Here is a 22,633-nt window from a genome sequence, read left to right as displayed (position 1 = left end):
CTTCGATGTATACGTTAAAAGCATGGACGAAAGGCTACATCTCTGTTTTACATCCTTTTTAATCCGAGCACTTTGTTATTACAATTACCAACGGAAAATGGTAATTCCAGAGGAGGTGAATTTGGTAGTGTCAACAGCGGACTGATAATAAAACAAAGAAGGGTAAGTTGTGTCGAAGATCGAGGAAGTCCAGCGGATCTGTTGGTAGAAACAGTGAAGAAAGTTGAAGGGATGTTGAATAGTGATGTCGAGGACGGGCCATCGGGCACTCTATTCGATATTAGAAATGAGCATAGTCAATGCTTACTGGAAGTACGGCAGGTTAGGTTAAGAGCTAATTAGTAACAGGAATTTGGACATATAGGGCGAAGACGTTAAATGTTTTCATTGGATAATGAGACTTTAGGATATTGAGACTCTAGGAAAATGGTAGAGCGCAATGAAGTAATTTGTAGTGCAGTCATTGGCAGCAGTGAATATTGTCTGCAGTTTTCATGTAGCGTTGAGGAATTGACTGTCGTGACTACTGAGTGTGCATACTACATTATAAAATAAATTGCCTGTGGGTTGGGGCACAAACTGCACCGTAACAGCAGAAAAATGCAGATTTTATATTTCATTGTGTTTAGACTTCACAGAATTTAGTATTTCAGTACTAGCTATCGATCTGTGGGTATGTATCCTTCCGTCCTACATCAGTCGTACTCAATTACGTACCACGTTCCAAAAGTAAAGCAAGTCGATTATAAACTAGGAATAAACGAATTGTTAGGTTATGAACTGCCGAAAGTGCGTACCTTCTCTAGTCTCATTTCTACTGAGTCCTGTGTTTTTCGAGACGCCATTAACACTTAGAGAAAGACCTTCAGTCACAAATTTTCGTGTTTTATTCAGTACATGATGCATTTAGGACCCTGTGGGTCCATATTAAGGTGTAATTTGTCTTAGTAGATGCTTTATTTGTTCTCTTGAATGAGATGAAATGCATATTCCTGTCACGAAAGGGTTTGATGTTAGGTTACGAATTTCGTAAGTCAGATGCAGAGAATATGTGCGAAATAGTCGAAAATATTAATAGTGTTAACTTACAAAATATTCCAAGAAAAACGCTTTTCTTGGGTTATTTGGTAAGTTTACACTGTTCATCTTTTCCACTATTTCGCACGTATTTCCGCGTCTGACTCACGAAATTCGTAACCTAACATCGAACCTTTTCGCGACAGGAATATGCATTTCTTCTCATTCAAGAGAACAAATAAAGCATGTATTAAGACGAATTACACCTGAAGATGGATCCACAGGGTCCGAAATGCATCGTGTACTGAATAAAACACGAAAAATTGTAACTGAATGCGTTTTTTGTTTCATACCTCGAGTGTATTGAATACAGTCACGTTTGAAGCTGCAAAATTTGGATAAAATTGAAATAAAACTTCGAAAAAGACTGTTAATAAAATTCCGTCGTTGGTAGTTCAGTATAGTCCAGGTGTTTTCAATATTTTCTGTTTTTTCATATTTGCGAAGGGTAACTTAACTGCATTATGATGTATTATGCGTTTCCAGCTTATTTACGTTTGTGTTCTGAATATATGTTAAAAATCTATCGAAAAGCTGCAACCAAATGCACTGGCTAAAGTTCTTCTCTCATTACTCCGCGTCTGAAGAAAAACAATAGCAGACTTGTCTGTTTGCCAAGATGCAGGCTCTTCATCTCCAAACTTGTTTCAGAGATAACTCGCCAGCAACTGTACAAGATTAAACACAACCTTGTAGCTAATCCAAACGCCATTGAAAGTTAATCTTCATCTATGAACAGTCAACGTTTCATGTGATTTAATCTGAAACAATGTTTTATGTTGAAAACACATCAAATGTGGGTTGTTAACGATGGAAAACTTTAATTTTGAATGTTTCTTTATTAGTAGGTTGTTAACGATGTAAAACTTTAATTTTGAATATTTTTTTATTAGTTTCATGCTTATTTTGAATTGAGTACATTGTACTTTTTCTGTTCCTTACATGTCACTTACTTGATAAAGCATTGACCTTTCCTCGTAGGGTTTGGGGGCTAAAGGAATCATTTGCCAAAGGGGTAATAAATATTTTATTAGATGCGTTAAACTGTAATGGTGAAGATCTGTTCTTCATCATTGCAGACATAAAAATTTAAAATGTTGAAACTGGAGGAAAATTAATAATTTATGGGGCTATTTGTGTAGGGGGTTAAGTGAACCATTGCAAACTGTCATACAGTTGAACACAGTACGGAAGATTACATTTTTTAACTGTTCTGGTGGTTGTTACATACATTTCCCACAGTGGAATTATTTACGACCGTCAACCTCCACATGAATATCGTGAAACCTAACTTGTACTTATCACGCGTGGTCTATTACCCTTTCTTGGCAGATCTAGGGTCGTAATATCTGGACCACGAGGTATGTTTTATTCCTCCAACTCAGCCCCAGGTGATTATGAAGATGAATCCTCTTCTGGATTTGAAGGTTTGTATGGACATCCAGAGGATTTCTGCAACCCTTGAACATTTTTCTTTGGTAGTTTTCAAAACGCAATTTACTCTTCCTTCTCCTCAGACTGAGATGAACTGGTGAAGTCAGATGGCAAGCTGAAGTTTTCTCTCTCCACCGGTGATTTATGATGGAGTTGGCAAACCAGAAGAAAATGATGATGATGATGATGATAAGCTCTGTCTTTCAGAATTTATCGGAAGATTAGAAGGAGTTGCACGATGTGCAGTTACTCCTGCTTCTGTGATGACAGAGCGGGATTAATCATTCTGGAGTGGAGATCAAGGAAGAAATTTGTGTGATGATGTTTTGTTGGAACTGAAGCGGAAAATTCCCGTGCACTACTTTCTTAGCAACAACAGTACCGGTATATGTATTCCCTTATCAGGGAAATCAGAATGATTTTCGCTTGTAACTTTTGACTCCCCAGTTTCCGATCCAGGTACCCTTACCTGAAATTGATACATTTATCCTACTGTATTATTCTTGCAAATTTGTAACATCATCACGGAATTACCATGTATACACATACATTTACAGGCGCCGGCGTCTATAACTTTGACGCTCTGTAGCGTAGGCGGATGGCTTTTGCCGATATGGTTTCCTATGCAAAACTTGATCTGCTGAGTCCCCGCTACATCATCTAGAAGGTGTAATATGAACTGTGAAATACCTACAAGATGCACGAGAACAGGATAAAGAATAATCGATATGTAGATCGCTGGCGACTTACTGATTTGCATAAACTTCGATACGCATATCGATTAAAAACAAGCGAATGAGCCAACGACGTTCCGCCATTTGCCAAAAATAACTGAAATGGCGGGTTTTCTGGAAAAAATGTCTTAGGTTTGACGATAAGTGGCTAAAAATCGGGAAAAATAATGCAATCGGCAGTGTCTTTCCTAAATCGGATGAGTTGGTGGGTATGCCTATTTTTATGTGTAATTAGTACTGCCTACGACGTAAGGAACGTTAGAAACCAAATGAGTTGCGATGAGTTGCACAACGTGCGAGGCCAGTTACAGCGACGGCTGCCTTTTCTTGCAAGCCGGGATGACTGCGCTTTTTTAGCCGCTGATCGGCGGGAGATATGATTGTAGCGTGTGCCGAAGTGCAGTGCGGCGTCATGGTCTTATCCCTCGCGTGCACAGTTTATCGGCATACAGTTTCTTCGGGCTACAGAAATGGAGGAATTACGTGACATTTGTTGCCTTAATAGACAATAACTTTGTACCAGATAGCGGCACACAGAACTACTGCTGTGACATTAATTTCATAACCCTTTATTTCTACGCAAGACCAATGCCAAAGGTCTTGAAACAATATCTCATTCGAGTCTATCACTCAGATTTTCGAATAGATCTGTTCACGAAACTTCGCTACCACGAAACTCACGACGTTACATAACGTACCACTTTAAATACACCTATTAATGAATCAAGGATGAGTCTGCCTTTTTGCAAGTACATATAATGTTTTTCTTTAACACTCAAACCTGTTTCGCTGGAGTTGTTGTGTCCTTGGTGGGTTTTGTCTTTTACTTTTCTGAAGTACATGTATGCAGGTTGTTTTTAGGTTACGAAATACGTTCCATCTGAATTTGTTGTTATTTCAATTACATATACACTTTACATTTTATTTTACATTGTATGTGTGTCCCATGGCTGCCAACCGAAATCAGCCACAGGTCTAAATTAGTACACCATGTCATCTGCAAACATGATGTACATTAGCATATCGTCTACACTGAAAGTTTGGTTATAACCCAATTATTAAAATGTATGTTTAGCTCCGTAAATCGTGTCATATGCCCGTTTTTGCCTTACCATTTTAGTATTTGGCTAGTCCTGAGCTGTGACAGGTTTGTTTTTGTCTGCCGAACGTGTTGTTGTGATTTGTGTTGTTAGACTGACCCGTGGACATCGCTAAAAATTTTGTGAAACGTAGGGTGTGGAAAACTATTTGGTGTATTTTGTTATTCATGGATTATGTTTCGTATTTTGACATTGTTTACTCACTTGTTTCCGCTCATTTGTGAGTACAGGCCGGTGTGGCTTGGCACACGGTTCACTGCACGAATTTACGTTTCTGATGCACTTCTCACTGTCGTTTGTTTACAGTTTTGTTTTGGTTTAACGTCGTCGAACTTTGAATCTGTTCAGTTTGTTTTCGTTCCGCATACGTGCGTGCGTGCGTGCGCGTGTGTGGGTTTTATTTTGTGCTGTCCGACAGTTAATTTTGATTGTTGATTACTGTTCAGTTACATAGCAGCGGCACCGTTTGGTGATTGATAACTTCTATGCAATTTGTGATAGCTTTTTGGATGTCGTAATTTTCTTATATTACTATAAAAATTGATACAGATGATCACTGTGTTGTAGGATCTGGAGGTCTGTTTTTATGCCACTAGGACGGCGGTTGTTTTCAATAAGGTGGTCGGCAGATACGGAATGTGTGTTCTGTTCCTTACAGTGCCCTGAAATGTTCTTCCATAAACGCCGTACCTCCTCACTGAATTAGCTGTGGTCAGTCCGATTCTTATTTACGTAATTTAATCAATACTTATTGTGCAGTACAACGGTCTCACTCAGATGAACAATACGTGTAGCACTTTTATACAATATTAAAGTTAATCAGCTATCATTGTTGATTGTCCTACTTCACTGTCCGTCTTCTTATTCACAACAACATACCACTGAACCATTACATTATGGCTGTTTTGACAGACACAAATTCGACGCTCGAAATCTCGGAACAGACTGACTTTCAGAGAGCTTCAGGCCCAGTACTTAAACAGCTTTGCAAAAATGACTTCTAAAGTTTCACATTGTTAAGTACGTGTAGTGTTTGATCTTCAGTCCAAAGACTGGTTTAATGCAGCTCTCCCTGTTAGTCTATTTCATGTTTCTTCACATCTGCGAAACTACCGCTACCTACATCCACTGGTATGTGCTTACCGATTTCAAGTTTGGTCTCCATCTACAGTTTAATCACCCTCCCCTCTTCTCCACACAAACACACTTATTTTCACTTCCGAATTGACTAAGTCTGATGTCTTTCGCAATTCACTTTAGTACACTACTCGACATTAAAATTGCTGCACCAAGAAGAAATGCAGATGATAAACGGGTATTCATTGGACAAATGCATTATGCTATAACTGATATGTGATTACATTTTCACGCAGTTTGGGTGCATAGATCCTGAGAAATCACTACCCAGAACAACCACCTCTGGCCGTAATAACGGCCTTGATATGCCTGGGCATTGAGTCAAAGAGAGCTTGGATGGCGTGTACAGATACACCATTGACCAGACGTTTTCAGTTGGTGAGAGATGTGGAGAATGTACTAGCAAGGGCAGCAGTCGAACATTTTCTGTATCCAGAAAGGCCCGTACAGGACCTGTAACATGCGGTCGTCCATTATCCTGCCGAAATGTAGGGTTTCGCAGGGATCGAATGAAGGGTAGAGCCACGTGTTGTAACGCATCTGAAATGTAACGTCCACTGTTCAAAGTGCCGTCAGTGCCAACAAGAGGTGACCGAGACGTGTAACCAATGGTACCCCAACCCATCACGCCGGGTGATACGCCAGTATGGGAATGACGAATACACGCTTCCAATGTGCGTTCACCGCGATGTCTCCAAACACGGATGCGACCATCATGATGCTGTATACAGAACCCGGATTATCCGAAAAAAATGACGTTTTGCCATTCGTGCACCCAGGTTCGTCGTTGAGTACACCATCGCAGGCACTCCTGTCTGTGATGCAGCGTCAAGGATAACCACAGCCATGGTCTTCGAGCTGATAGTCCATGCTGCTGCAAACGTCGTCGAACTGTTCGTGCAGATCGTTGTTGTCTTACAAGCGTCCCCGACTCAGGGATCGAGACGTGGCTGCACGATCAGTTACAGCCATGCGGATAAGATGCCTGTCATCTCGACTGCTAGTGATACGAGGCCGTTGGGATCCAGCACCGCGTTCCGTATTACCCTCCTGAACCCACCGATTGCATATTCTGCTAACAGTCGTTGGATCTCGGCCAACGCGAGCAGCAATGTCGCGATACGTTAAACCGCAATCGCGATAGGCTACAATCCGACCCTTATCAAAGTCGGAAACGTGATGGTACGCATTTCTCCTCCTTACACGAGGCATCACAACAACGTTTCACCAGGCAACGCCGGTCAACTGCTGTTTGAGTATGAGAAATCGGTTGGAAACTTTCCTCATGTCAGCATGTTGTACGTGTCACCACCGAGGCCAAACTTGTGTGAATGCTCTGAAAAGCTAATCATTTGCATATCACAGAATCTTCTTCCTGTCGGTTAAATTTCGCGTCGGTAGGACTTCATCTTCGTGGTGTAACAATTTAAATGGCCAGTAGCGTATATCTTCATTAGTTACCCAGTTTACCCATCTAATCTTCATCATACTTCTGTAAATTACTGTTAATTAGATGGAAACTAATTAAGTCTTGATGATCCATTGATGCCTCAGAACGTGTCCTACCGACTGAACCCTTCTTCTAGTCAAGTTGTGCCACAAACTCCTCTTCTCCCCAGTTATATTCAGTACCTCCTCATTAGTTATGTGATCTACCCATCTAATCTTCAGCATTCTTCTGTAGCACCACATTTCGGAAGCTTCTATTCTCTTCTTGTCCAAACTTTTTATCGTCCACGTTTCACTTCAATACATGGCTACACCCCATACAAATACTTACAGATAATTTTCAGTGAGAATTTTACATCTCAAATTAACTAAAGAGTGCAGGAAAATTGGCTTTGCTCTGTACTTTACGTTACAACGAGAGTTTTGATGAAATAATCATTCTTGATGACGAAACTGCAAAAATAGCCAAATAAACAATACCATAAATAATACTGTTAATTACGTGGAAACTAATTAAGTTTTTATGTTCCTACCATGTTTTGGAAATTATCAACACGAATACTTTAAGGATTTCTATTGGTTATTTGCCTAACGTTACTAGTAATGTAGTAGTTAATATATTTACATGTCATCAATCTGACTGGAATAGAAAATAATTACCGTCAGTTAACTGAATAGAGCTTTAACAAAACTAGATACTTGAAATGGCTAAAATTATATTAAGAAAATATTCTGACTAAGGTAATTTAGCAAAGTTGGGCCTGGTCTTATACTCGGAATTACGGAATGACAACTTTGTCTTATGAGTCATCTCTCACTAAAAACCAATGACAATTAAGTGACGAAAAGAAGGTGATTTAAGGAGGGGAATAATAAAACAAAATGGGAATGGGTCCCAGCTTCCTTTGCTACAAACGGAGGAACTCAGAATTAGCAAAATGATAATGTTATTAACAATTAATTGAAAATAAACTGGATCAAAAGCTCAATCCACTACTGATATACTTCGTTACTTATCGAAAAGTTTATACGTCTCTTTACGATTGAAGTGACCCGGCGATCTGTCAATTAGATCAATTTTTAGGTCGTGGCGAAACCTATTGTTCGACGCCATAGAGAGACAAGGTTGCATGACGTAGCAATTATGACGTCACAAAATCTGCTAATGCGCCGAGGCAGTGCGTGAGTATTCTGCTGGCCACACAGAGCCAGTGGCCTTAACAGGTGACGCAATACGCTTAGCGTTGCGCAGATAAAACGGCGGTACCTGCTGGACTTTTTGCAGTTTCCGCAGACTCGTGTAGCTAGCCACACAGCCGCGCCAGTAAGCCAGTTGACACAGCGATGGGCATCGAGAAATACAAAGGGCGCGTAGCACTGGTTACTGGCGCCAGCGCGGGCATCGGCGCTGCCATAGTGCAGGCGCTGCTCAAGCATGGACTCACCGTCGTGGGAATGGCCAGGAGGGCCGAAAAAGTTAAGGTAAGGATTCTACAGCACTGTAGTATGTACGGGGTAACCCTTCTGTTATCAACAAAACGTTTAAATCGTAACTCTACGGACTGTGGTGAAGCTGCTGCTCATTCTTGAGTAAGAAGATATAGTGGCTCTCTAGCGTAATATTAGATGTGGGACATGTAAATATCGAAACAGAATTGTGACAAACAATGCAGTGAAGACATACAAACAGTGGTGAAATCAAAGCAGTCGGCTATAACAACATTCGTGTAGGGATACCGCTTTTCATGACCTTTGGTGTAGAGTGAAGCTGTCGATATTATAACTCGAAAACTGCGGCATCTAGCGTAAATATTTCTGAGTACAAATTTTACCTGCCGTCAATTTCCTACAAAAAAGTCTTGTTCATATTTTCTCTGGGATTAATAGTTTTCGCGTTGCAGGGAAGGGAACAGTCGAAGATTCAGCAGGTTACCTTCCATTAGGAAAGTGGGTGCACTCAGTGACTGTTCTGTGATTTATGAATTATAGAGCGTAGTAATCAGTCGTCCTTTTTTCTTTTGTAGGTTTTATTACTCACATTGAGATTTCGGCTAGTGTTTATCCATTATCAATGCACTATTTCCTAATCTTGATGCATGTTAGTTTCCTAGAGTAGTATTCAAAGAACTGTGACTGATGTCACAACGGTGAACTAACATGCAACGATATTAGAAAATAGTGCAATGATAATGGCTATGCACTAATGGAAATCTGGATTTGCGTAATAAAACCTACAAAGAAAAGGACGACTGATTGCTGCGATCTATAATTTATAAAACAGTCGAAGATTCAGCAGGTTACCTTCCATTAGGAAAGTGGGTGCACTCAGTGACTGTTCTGTGATTTATGAATTATAGAGCGTAGTAATCAGTCGTCCTTTTTTCTTTTGTAGGTTTTATTACTCACATTGAGATTTCGGCTAGTGTTTATCCATTATCAATGCACTATTTCCTAATCTTGATGCATGTTAGTTTCCTAGAGTAGTATTCAAAGAACTGTGACTGATGTCACAACGGTGAACTAACATGCAACGATATTAGAAAACCACTCTTTCGTGGTTGACGGGATAGATAAGTCTCGCTAAAAAAAAAAAAATGCAGTTTCGAGTTTTGAAACGTCTATATCTCTAGTGCTACCATGTAGGGAGACGTTTTCGAAAACTACAAAAAAATTTGGTGGAACAGCGGTTTGATATATAGAAGGCTATGAACGATCAGATGGGGCGGCGGGTGTTTATAGTGTATCTATTGCATGAAAACCAGTTCAAATCACTATTTTCTCGATTCCAAGAATGTCGAAGTAACTGTGTTTCCTTATGCATTACAGACATTCTTTGGAATTATTACTACACATCTCAGCAATTCTGCTGGTTTGTACGTAATTTGTATATAGTGGGCCATATATGCCCCAGAAAACTTCACAGAATGTAGAAAAACTGTTAGGTGGTATGTCATCTTCATATTTTATGTTGAAAACTTGTGTGCATTATATCATGTTTCCCATTGCCAGGAAAATAAATGTTTTGGCACTGATTTTTTTACTTGTTTCCATCGTTACCATTCTGTTAAAATTATTCAAAAACGAAATACTTCACTATGAAGAAACTAGGCTCAAATAGAAACATGGATCTAGTTTGGTTCATGGGACCGGTGTCTCCCACTTCATTTTGAAAATCGGTCAGCTTAAAATATTTTTGGTAGTGAGACTGTATCATTTGTCACAAAGGAAGACAGGTTTTGACCTTTTATTTCTCAAATACATGCTAAATCAATTCATGGTAGTATTTTAATGGTATAAAATTAATGTTTACTGCCAAATGAAGAAGCTTAAGAACGAATATTAAATGTGTCTACCACGTCTAAATGCAACAGAGCCGTATTAAGGGATAAATAGCGCTCTCGGGCTTCAACAGGGTAGAGGCGCGAGGAAAAGTACGTCCCCAGATTATCGTAATGCAATTTCCTGCTTCACAGGTCTGTAAAGTGAAGAGCGAGGAGGTGATTCCCCCTCCCTGTATCTGCGTATCTATAATATAACTTCGGCTCGAATTTTAATCCCACTCCTGAACCAATCTTTTATTTTCATCATCGCTTCTTTGATGTACAGATTGAGTAGTAGGGGTGAAATGCTGCACATTTTTCTTACTCGCTTTTTCATCTGAACACGTCGTTTATGGTCTTCTATTCTTATTTCTTCCGTCTTGGTTCTTTTGCGTACTGCCTATTATCCAGCTTTCCCTATTTTTCTAGGCGCTTCAGTCCGGAACCGCGCGACTGCTACGGTCGCAGGTTCCTGCCTCGGGCATGGATGTGTGTGATGTCTTTAGGTTAGTTAGGTTTAAGTAGTTCTAAGTTCTAGGGGACTGATGACCTCACAAGTTAAGTTCCATAGTGCTCAGAGGCATTTGAACCATTTGAACCCCTATTTTTCTCAGAATTTCCGACATCTTGCACTATTTTACACTGTCGAACGCCTTTTATAGGTAGACAAATACAATCAAGGTGTCTTGATTTTTTTTCAGTCTTCCTTGCATTGCCTGGCACAACTTCAGAAGTGCCTCTCTGCCAACTTTACCTTTCCAAAAGGCGAGCTGGTTGTCATCTAACAGATCGTCAATTTTTTTCCATTCTTCAGTCTATTACTCTTCTCAGCAAGTTTAATGTATTAGTTGTTACTTTGATTGTGCGATAGTTTACTTACCCGCCCTTGCAGCGTTTGGGATTGCGTGGAAGATATTTTCCAGAAAGTGTGCTTGCATGCGTCCAGCCCCACGTATTCTACAGATCACATGGAATAATATTTTGTTTCCAACAGAAGTTCCGGAGGAATGTCATCTAAGTTTTACGGCTTATTTGATCCCAAGTTATCCAGAGCTATGCTAACTCTATCTCTAATACTGGATGACCTGTGTATTCCATATCGACTCCCAATTTTTTTCTGGCACGTCATCAGACGGTATCTCCACTCGTAGACATCTTCAGTGTACCCTTTCCACCTTCCCACTCTCTCCCTTGTGATTAACAGAGAAACTCCTCTTGCACTCTTACTGTTCGCTGCTGTACTTGTAATTTTACCAAAAGTGTTTTGACTTTCCTATAAGCTGATTGGGTCCTTCCGGGATAAGTCGTCTTTCTGTTTCTTTACATTTTTCCTGTAGGCGGTTTGCCTTAGCCGCCTAGCATTTTATGTTTATTGCATTCCTAAGTGAATTATGTTACTTTAATCCTGTCTTTTCCAGCGCATTTTTGTATTTCCTTCTTTCTTTGATCACTTGAAATATCTCTTCTCCGTTAACTCCATTATACCTTTACTCCTTAGACTGTCTTCCGTGTTTGCCCTGTTTTAGACATGTCTACTTCCGTTCAACTGAGCTCATTAGCGCAGTATCTACTGTCTTGATGAACTTCGCCGAGCGGATCGGCCGCTAGGTTCGAGGCGCCATGTCACTGATTGCGTGACCACTCCCACCGGACGTTCGAGTCCTCCCTCGGGCAAGGGTGTGTGTGTCTGTGCGTGTGTCTGTTGTTCTCAGCATAAGTCAGTTTAAGTAGTGTGTAAGTCTAGGGACAGATGACCTTAGCAGTTGGGTCCCTTAGGAATTCACACACATTTGAACATTTTTGAAGAACTTCAAATGCACACCGTCATTCCTCAGTATTTAAGTATCTGACTTCTTTCCACGTTAGTTCTTCCTGATTATTCTCCTAAAGTTCAGTCTACTCTGAATTTTGATCTGTGTCTATATCTACTCGCGGTTACACTTTACAAATCTAATATCCGATTTCGGAATCTCTGGCTGACCACAATGCAATCCTGCTCGAATCTCCCATTGTCTTCGTCTTTTCCAAGTATACCTCTTGTGATTTTAGAACAGTGTATTCGCTATTGCTAACTGAAACTGACGAAACTCTCTCCTCTGCCATTCCTACTATCATGCCCAATATTTATCATAACTCTGTCTTCTGTTCGTTCCCCTTCTACCTATTTCCAGTTCCCAGTATTATTATATTTTCACCTCCCTTTACATACTGAATTACCTGCTCGATATACTTGTATACTATCTCGGTCTCTTCAGATTGTAACAGCAGTACGAACTCCTAGTGTTGGTTTGTTATCAGTTCTGATAAGACAAACCTACCACTGAACTACTGGCAGTAGCTAACTCTCTGCCCTACCATGCTATTCTTAGAAAATCTTGCTCCCATTATATTTTCTATATTGAGCATACATAAAATATTATACGAATTTTGCGTTGGCAACATTTATTACTGAACTACGTAGCTGTTGCTGGCCATACGTTGCCGTTACTCAGTCTGGTTAAATGTAAAGAGAAAGAGAAGAGGAAGGACACGTTTTTTGTATGGCAAGTGGATATACGTCCTACCCTCCTTCTCTCCCCTGCCTCTGTCCATCTCTTTCTCCTCCTCCCCCCCCCCCTCTCTCTGCCCACCATTTCTTCCCTCCTTTGTCTGACCATCTTATTCTCCTTTTTTCTCTCTCCATCGCCTCCAGCCCTCTGTCCATTATCTACACGGGGCCTGTGTGGAAGGGACTGGGCGGTTTTTTTAGGTTAGAGGGTCTCAGGAAGCCACAGAAAGAGCGTCCGTCTAAAAGGGTTCAGATAAAACACAGAAGGTACTTGCAGAAACGATCGGTATTGTAGTTGTAAATTGCTGGAGCTGTGTTGAGAAAGAACCATAGCTCCAAGCCCTAACAGAAAACACTGAAGCTCAAATAGTTATGGTACGGAAAGCTGGGTAAAGCCGGAAATAAGTTCGGCCGAATTTTTTTTCAAAAGACATAACAGTGTGCAGAGAGAATAGATTCAACACACTTAATGGTGGAGTATTTATTGATGTCAGATGTAGTTTACCTCGTAATGAAATTGAATTAGATTGTTCCTGCGAACTATGGTTATACTTGACAATCGGACTAAATTATTACTTGAATCGTTTTACCGACACCCGACTCAGAAGATATAGTTGCTGAACAGTTCAAAGAAAACTTGGGTCTCATTTCAAACAAGTACCCCACTCATACAATTATAGTCGGTGGCGACTTCAATCTGCCCTCGATATGCTGGAAAAATTATACCTTTAAAGCCGGCAGCAGGCATAAAAAGTCATCCGAAATTGTACTGAATGCTTTCTCAGAAAATTATTTTGAACAATTACTCCATGAGCCCACTTGAAGCGGAAATGGTTGCGAAAGCTTACTTGACCTCTTAGCAGCAAACAGTCCTGGACAAAAAGGGAGTATCATGGCGAAACAGGGATTAGCGACCACAACTGCTGCTAGGCTGAATACCGTAACACCCACAACGATCAAAAAGAAACGCAAAGTACATATGTTTAAAAAATCTGATAAAAATTCTCTTAACGCCTTTTTAACAGACAGTTCCACTCCTTCCGATCTGATCACGTAATCGTAAAAAAGATGTGGAATGATTTCAAAGAGATAGTATCGACCGCAGTTCAGAGATATATATAACATAAATTAATAAGTGATGGTACTGGATCACCAGGGTACACAAAACGGGTCAGATCGCTGTTGCAGAAGCAACGAAAAAACTATGCCAAATTTGAAAGAACGCAAACTCCCCAAGATTCGTAAAGTTTTGCAGAAGTTCGAATTATAACGTGTGCTTCAATGCGAGATGCTTTTAATAATTTCCACAATGAAACTCTGTCTCGGAATCTTGCAGAAAACCCAAAGAGATTCTGCTCATATATAAAGCACACCAGTGACAAGACGCAGTCAATACCTTCACTGCGTGATAACAACGGTAAACTAACTGATGACAGTGCCACTAAAACAGAGTTGTTAAACACGGTTTTCCGAAACTCCTTCACCAAAGAAGAAGGAGTAAATATTCCTGAATTCCAATCAAGTGCAACTGCCAAGGCGAGTAACATTGAAGTAGATATCCTCGGTGTATCAAAGCAGTTGAAATCAATAAAGGCAAGGCCTCCTGTCCAGATTGTATACCAGTCAGGTTCCTCTCAGAGTATGATGATACAATAGCAATTATATACAACCGCTCGCTCACAGAAAGATCAGTACCGAAAGACCGGAGAATTGCTCGAGTCACACCAATACACAAAAAGGGAAATAGGAGTAATCCGCTGAATTACAGGCCCATATCACTAACGTCGATTTGCAGTAGGGTTTTGGAACATGTAGTATTATGAAGTGCCTCGAAGAAAACGATTTATTGACACATAGTCAGAACGGATTCAGAAAATATCGTTCTTTCGAAACACAACTAGCCCTTTATATCCATGAAATGATGAGTGCTATGAGTACTATCGACAGGGGATGTCAAATTGATCTCATATTTTTAGATTTCCAGAAGGCTTTCGACACCATCCTTCACAAGCGTCTTCTCACCAAACTACGTACCTATGGAATATCATCTCAATTTTGCGACTGGATTCATAATTTCCTGTCTGAAAGGTCACATTTCGTAGTAATAGACGGAAAGTCATCGTGTAAAACAGAAGTAATATCCGGCGTCCCACAAGGAACATTTACAGGCCTTCTATTGTTCCTGATCTATATTAACGACATAGGAGACTTTCTGAGCAGCCCTCTTAGATTATTTGCAGATGATGCTGTGATTTACCGTCTTGTAAAGTCATCCGATGACCAAAACGAATTGCAAAATGATTTAGATAAGATATCTGTATGGTGTGAAAGGTGGCAATTGACCCTGAATAAAGAAAAGTGTGAAGTTATTCACATGAGTACTAAACAAATCCTCTAAGTTTGGATTACGCGTTAAGTCACACAAATCTGGAACCAAAGACTGCGATTCATTGACAGAACACTTAGAAGGTGCAACAGGTCTACCAAAGAGACTGCTTACACTACACTTGTCCTCCCTGTTCTGGAGCACTGTTGTGCGGTGTGGGATCCAAATCAGGTGGGACTGACGGATGACATCGAAAAAGTACAAAGAAGGGCAGCTCGTTTTGTATTATCGCAAAATAGGGGAGATAGTGCCACAGACATGATACATGAATTGGAATGGCAGTCATTAAAACAAAGGCGTTTTCCGTTGCGACGGAATCTTCCCATTGCATTTCAATCGCCAGTTTTCTCCATTCTGTAGGCACCCACCTACGTAGGGAGAAATGATCATCACGATAAAGTAAGAGAAATCAGGTCTCGCACAGAAAAATTTAAGTGCTCGTTTTTCCCGAGAGCCGTTTGAGAGTGGAATAATACAGAGACTATGAAGAATTATTACGCCGGGAAAGCTTACGAAGTCACTCTCCTCTGCTACTTGCTAGCTTATGTGGTCCAAACTATGTACTACCTCTTCCACACTTCAGAGATATTAGCACACAAACGAGGCGTCTTCTAACATATGTTTATCGGCAAAATATGCTCATATGGTACGTAACAACCAACCATCACGCCTTGTAACATACCTTTTGATGCATTTTGCCTACATGAAAAGAAGGAAATAGTGAAAGCAAATCTCTCGCTCTTAGTGCAGTCTAGTCTCTAGTGTTTTGCTCTGCATGTGATTGCGAACGTTCCCAGAATTACGTAAATTTTTTGATAACCACGATTTTCGTGATATTTTTACAGCGCGGGGACAACAAAACAAAATTCTGTATTCCGGCTGGTACCAGTACAGCTCGCTTTACTGTAATACTGGCGGGAGCAGTCTAGGGCAATAGCTGTCATATGCCATCTACTTTACATTGTACTTTAATCGTGAAACATCCTGACAGATTAAAACTGTGTGCCGGACCATACCTCGTCTCCAACCTTCCAAACTTTACTGAATCTCTCCTGCGAACCTTGCAGGACTAGCACTCCTGAAAGAAAGGACATTGCGGCACACAGTTTTAATCTGCCGGGAAGTTTCATATCAGCGCACACTCCGTTGCAGAGTGAAAATTCCATTCTGGGTACTATAATCCTGATCGATTCGCACAGTTCAGGACAGGTGCTTGGAACATAGCGATCATACCAGGCTACAACTGCCGGAAAAATCGGCGGTAGCGGAACGTGCCTGAACGAAGGATCCGTGTTGAAATTTGACCAGACTTTGGTAGTTGCCAATACTTCTGATTTTTGAAACAGTGTTCATAAACAGGCAATTGTCCGCCCCCGGTAGCTGAGTGGTCAGCGCGACAGACTGTCAATCCTAAGCCCCCGCGTTCGATTACCGGCTGGGTCGGAGATTTTCTCCGTTCAGGGACTGGGTGTTGTGTTGTCCTAATCATCATCATTTCCTCCCCATCGACGCGCAGGACGCCGAAGTGGCGTCAAATGGAAAGACTTGCACCAGGCGAGCCGTCTCCTAGACGGGAGTCCCTCGTCACACGTCATTATTATTATTAACAGGCAATTAATCAATTAAAATCAGGTAATAGTGACAATGGGTTTCCTCTTAGCTGGACATCACGCAAAACACAACGTTCTTCGATACAGCCAGTCCGAGAGTTTGTAAATAGTTTTTGAATGTGATATTCCAGTTGTGTCACCCGCGATATGCAGTACATCTGTAGAAGGGTTGGGCAAGATAACATCAGGCTATGTTAAAAATGTATCTAAGATGGTGGTGGTCACGTTGAGAGCGTTTTGTAAGTCACTTAAGCTGGTATTTACTGACAGTAATGTGCTTTGCCTCCTTTACTCCTTGCCTAGCTGTTATTGTCCAAACTGTCTTCGTCCTCCTCTACGTTTCAGGGAGGCTAGCACGCAAACGAGGCGGTTTACTAGCGAAATATGGTCACATAGTACCCACGTACCATACGCCACGCCTTATAACATACCTTTCGATACGCTCTGTATAGCAAGATGTTTTTGCTACACAACAGGAGCTGGCACTCAAAGACGCGCCAGGCAAGCTGCACGCGATCGCCGGGGATGTGAGCGACGAAGCCAGCATCCTGGCTGCCTTCAAGTGGATCAAGGACAACCTGGGTGGCGTCGACATCCTCATCAACAACGCTGGTGTCTTCCCGACTACCAGCCTTATAGGTAAGAGTTTCGCATTATCTTATGTCACTTATTTAATAGCCTACGAAAGTGTCAATCTACCCTGTTCCAAAGAATTAGAGGAATATCTGTATCTATGGCCGGTGTCTTAAATACACTCCTGGAAATTGAAATAAGAACACCGTGAATTCATTGTCCCAGGAAGGGGAAACTTTATTGACACATTCCTGGGGTCAGATACATCACATGATCACACTGACAGAACCACAGGCACATAGACACAGGCAACAGAGCTTGCACAATGTCGGCACTAGTACAGTGTATATCCACCTTTCGCAGCAATGCAGGCTGCTATTCTCCCATGGAGACGATCGTAGAGATGCTGGATGTAGTCCTGTGGAACGGCTTGCCATGCCATTTCCACCTGGCGCCTCAGTTGGACCAGCGTTCGTGCTGGACGTGCAGACCGCCTGAGACGACGCTTCATCCAGTCCCAAACATGCTCAATGGGGGACAGATCCGGAGGTGTACGGCCAGTGTAGGAGATCGCTCCCCACACCATGATGTCGGGTGTTGGCCCTGTGTGCCTCGGTCGTATGCAGTCCTGATTGTGGCGCTCACCTGCACGGCGCCAAACACGCATACGACCATCATTGGCACCAAGGCAGAAGCGACTCTCATCGCTGAAGACGACACATCTCCATTCGTCCCTCCATTCACGCATGTCGCGACACCACTGGAGGCGGGCTGCACGATGTTGGGGCGTGAGCGAAAGACGGCCTAACGGTGTGCGGGACCGTAGCCCAGCTTCATGGAGACGGTTGCGAATGGTCCTCGCCGATACCCCAGGAGCAACAGTGTCCCTAATTTGCTGGGAAGTGGCGGTGCGGTCCCCTACGGCACTGCGTCGAATCCTACGGTCTTGGCGTGCATCCGTGCGTCGCTGCGGTCCGGTCCCAGGTCGACGGGCACGTGCACCTTCCGCCGACCACTGGCGACAACATCGATGTACTGAGGAGACCTCACGCCCCACGTGTTGAGCATTTCGGCGGTACGTCCACCCGGCCTCCCGCATGCCCACTATACGGCCTCGCTCAAAGTCCGTCAACTGCACATACGGTTCACGTCCACGCTGTCGCGGCATGCTACCAGTGTTAAAGACTGCGATGGAGCTCCGTATGCCACGGCAAACTGGCTGACACTGACGGCGGCGGTGCACAAATGCTGCGCAGCTAGCGCCATTCGACGGCCAACACCGCGGTTCCTGGTGTGTCCGCTGTGCCGTGCGTGTGATCATTGCTTGTACAGCCCTCTCGCAGTGTCCGGAGCAAGTATGGTGGGTCTGACACACCGGTGTCAATGTGTTCTTTTTTCCATTTCCAGTAGTGTATATTTCGATACAGGCGGTACCGGTGGTCATATTTTGGCTGAGCTGTGCATTACAGTGTCCTCAGAAGGAAGTGAGGACCACGATCCCAGTGTTTTCTAGCGCACTACACGGATGGTAGTTGTAATTTTTGGACAAAGTATTGATTGAAGCACAGGCAATACGACATCTTAATGCACTGCAAGTTGCAAGGGCAGTCTGTTTGATCCCGAAATGGTGGACTCAGTCGTGTTGCTGAAGGTACCAAAGCCTCCCCATGTGTAATCCATAGCTTATGCACGCCCTATTAGGAAGACAGGTTTGTACACAAGACGAGCACTACAACCCCACGTGAAGACCCATGTACTGCAAGACGATTTCGGAAGGACCACTGCCCCGCTGTGTCCGATCAGACTGTAGTGAGACTTACGACAAAGGACCTCACTAACCAGACGTCGTGTTCGTGTAGCCCGCTCTGACACGACACCATCTAGCAGTTCGCCTTCAGTTCTTCCACTCCAGTGTCAACTGGCGACTTCGTCACGTGCGACTTGTTTTATTCACAGATGAATCCAGATATCCTCTGACACAAGGTGATGACCATGTTCGTATGCGAAGCCCCGTGGTCAGTAGTACCTGCCAGATTTACAAGGCTCTGTGACCAGCCATACGTATCTTGTCGCTGTCCATGGTCGCATTACCGAACAGATCCCGTTGGACCATGTGGTGACTGCTGGACATGGTGGTGGCCCAGAATTGCTTTAATGTCAGCGTCCGTATGGTGGCGTCAGCAGGGGTGTCTAACGAAGCCTAGACAGTGAAGTAATGGAATGGCCGGCGGCGAGTCCCAGCCAAAGCCCTATCGTCCATATGTGCGACGTGCTTCACAGACGTCTTCGTTGTCGTCCTGTTCCACCACAGACTTCCCAAGAACTCTCAAGGGTTCTCATTGAAGAATGGGAACGGATGCCAAAAGGCGATCTCTGTAGTCTTATACGGAGCATGCCACGTACGTTTCAGGCAGTGATAAACGCACGCGGAGGCCATAAACGTTACTGAAGCTCTCCAAGTCCAATGAAAAATATCCGGTATGACGGCTTGAATGATTTTTTGCCATTTTATTTTTGACACCTGCCCGACATTTCGGTTCTTTATGTCAAAGATCCAGGATGGAATGACGTTTTCTTGTTGAAGAATAAGGTATAATTTGATAACATACCATTTCTCAATTATTGCTCAATGCAGTACAGCAGACGTCCAAAGTCATTATTTTGAGCAGTGTATTTATAAATTATCACTAGGGGAAAGCGTTCACCCGTGGATCTCTTTTCAGACTCCTGGTTGCAGCCAACCGTGTAATACGATTTTAACGCGTTTCAGTCACTTCATGCGTGCTGCAGCCTTTTCCAGGAAAAGCAAGGGTTTTCTAAATCTGAAAACAATGTACCAAGGTACCACACGGTCATCTACCTAGGAACAATTACTCCATTGCACTTTAAAAGGTTTCTGACAATACTGGATTTAATTGTCTATCTGTTACATTATTACTCTGCTCTACGTCAACAATTAGTAGTGAAAACAAATTAATAGAATCGTTGTCAAAGCCAGGTATACATTAAATACATTTTGAAATAGATGTTATGGAAACTTACAGAAATTTCCATTTCCAAAAGAGGTAAAACTGTTGAGGCATTAAAGGAACTTAGTTGATTTCTTAATAATACATGTTCCATGGTAGAAGTCCCTCTTCCTTCTCTAGGTACAAGATGGTGCGCGACTGACAAAATATGGATTAACCGTCAACACGTTATACAACTAGTATTAAAAATAAATATAATTTTACTCAGCATAAAATTCTATAACTGAAGAATTAGAAATATCTTCCAAACAAATTTAACGTATTATGCAAAACACAAGTGTGTATAGCTCAAAATATTTGCAAATGCTGCACAAAATACTACCTAATGTTTCACAACAACAAAAACTATACGAAACGCCAGAAATTTCTTATGACAGTTTCTAGTGGACATTCCTTCGTGTGACCCAAAAATGCAACGCTAGATTGAAACACCGGCCAGGAAACTTTAGTTGCTCCTAGATACACTATCCTCAAGGCTAAACGCTGTCCACTAATATTGCTTAATGAACGTGTTTGCTTTTATTTGATTCATCTTTTATTTAGGAAAATATATGGAAATCGTAAGCGTTTTACGGATTTACATAGGCTACAAGCGTCAGTTTCATTGAGTTCGTACCCTATTATTTCTTGTTCACACTTTCTTTATTGACGGTAGTGCGTTGTTGATAAAGTATTTCATCTACGCACAATTAAAGGAGCTACCTACCAAGGATTCAGATTACTGGGAATGAAGCTTTAAATGCTTCAGCTATAATTTCAATGATATTTCTCTGTACTTGCTCGAGGATGTAAGTTGTCCATTTTCACGTGGTAATGTGTCGAAAAGTATGTATGATCTGTCATTCGAAAAGTTCATAGACAGTGACTGTTTTGAAGCTATCGTATCTCTGTGACACCTTTGAAAAATTCAGTTCATGTAACGTACTGATATCGACAACTGGCAACTCTTAGACAAGATTTCAGCTTTCAGAAAGAAACTACCGCTGTGGAAGTAAAAAGTTGGATGATAAAGATAAAATTACAAACTTCACAGAAGCTCTCCTGCGAACCTTGCAAGACTAGCACTCATGGAAGAAAGGATGTTAAGGAGGAGACATGACTTAGCCACAGTCTGGAGGATGTTTCCAGAATGAAATTTTCACATTGCAGCGGAGGGTGCACTGATACGAAACTTCGTGGCATTTTAACCGGACCTAGACTCGAACTTGGGACCTTTGCCTTTCGTTGGCAAGTGCAGCCCCAGGACGACTCGCGATCCGTCGTTACAGTTTTATTTCCGCCAGTATCTTACCTACTACCTTCCACACTTCACAGAAGCTCTTCTGCCTGGGTAGCTCAGTGGTAGAGCATTTGCCCACGCAAGGCAAAAGTCCGGCACACAGTTTTAACCTGACAGGAAGTTTCATATCAGTCCACAACAGTTGTAGAGTGAAAAATTCATTATTTGAACCTCATTTGACACTGTTTCTGCAAAAACGTAAAAAAATGTTCCTAAGGTAGCAAAAAAAAAAAAATAGTATGCTCAAGATGAAACGATGTGAACGGTATTTAAGGAACACGACCAGTTTGGTAAAAAAATGATAAAACGGAAGGGACTTCCTCACATTTCTGTAATCTTGTGTTAACTACCATGGAGACTTACATCGTGTTGAAGGAGGCCATAGTCCATTTATGCACAGGTTAATCCCGTTCCATGGACGCTCAGTGACATAATTCGAGGGAGTCCTCAATTCTAATCTGTGATTTGCACTATACTTGCAGCCACATCTACACTCCGCAAGCCACGTTATGGTGTTTAGTGGTGGGTACCTTACGTTCCATTATCGTTTACCGCCATTTAAAGTACCATTCAAAATCGTGCAGAAGGAGAACAAACGTCGGTGGGTCCGCGTGCAAAGTGAAATAGTCTATGTGGGATGTAGTAATATGTTGCCTGACTGTTTCTTGACGTAAGTTTCCTGACTTTTAAGAAACGGTAACGATTCTTGTGTTGTCTGTCTGTTTTCATGAGCAGATGGCAAGACAAAAGACTGGAAGCACATCCTGGACGTGAACGTGTTGGGTCTGAGCATCTGCACCAGGGAGGCCGTGCAGGACATGCTGAAGAGAGGAGTCGACGACGGCTTCATCATCCACATCAACAGGTGGGTCTGTGGCACGTCCTGTGTCATCATCGCGCTCATAGTTCCATCCATTTCTGTATTTCAACTGGCAATGTTGTTTCTGTAGTTACACA

At 42.1% G+C, this 22,633-nt stretch overlaps 2 protein-coding genes across 3 annotated transcripts in view; one reads left to right on the top strand and one right to left on the bottom strand.

The window, feature by feature from the left end:
* The window catches only part of LOC126336364 (dehydrogenase/reductase SDR family member 11-like), a 477,124-nt gene that overhangs the window by 215,708 nt on the left and 238,783 nt on the right, over window positions 1-22,633 (bottom strand). The window lies entirely within an intron of this gene.
* Window positions 8,116-22,633, top strand: part of LOC126336366 (dehydrogenase/reductase SDR family member 11-like) — a 34,423-nt gene continuing 19,905 nt past the window's right edge. The window contains exons 1-3 of the mRNA XM_049999972.1: window positions 8,116-8,413; window positions 17,272-17,434; window positions 22,412-22,541. Coding sequence (XP_049855929.1) covers window positions 8,276-8,413; window positions 17,272-17,434; window positions 22,412-22,541 — 431 coding nt within the window. The 5' untranslated portion in view covers window positions 8,116-8,275. The remainder of the gene's footprint in view (window positions 8,414-17,271; window positions 17,435-22,411; window positions 22,542-22,633) is intronic.

The sequence above is a fragment of the Schistocerca gregaria genome, chromosome 2, assembly GCF_023897955.1.
Source record: "Schistocerca gregaria isolate iqSchGreg1 chromosome 2, iqSchGreg1.2, whole genome shotgun sequence".
NCBI lineage: Eukaryota > Metazoa > Arthropoda > Insecta > Orthoptera > Acrididae > Schistocerca > Schistocerca gregaria.
Note: the sequence above shows the minus strand (reverse complement) of the source record. Positions and strands in the feature narration are given on the sequence as shown.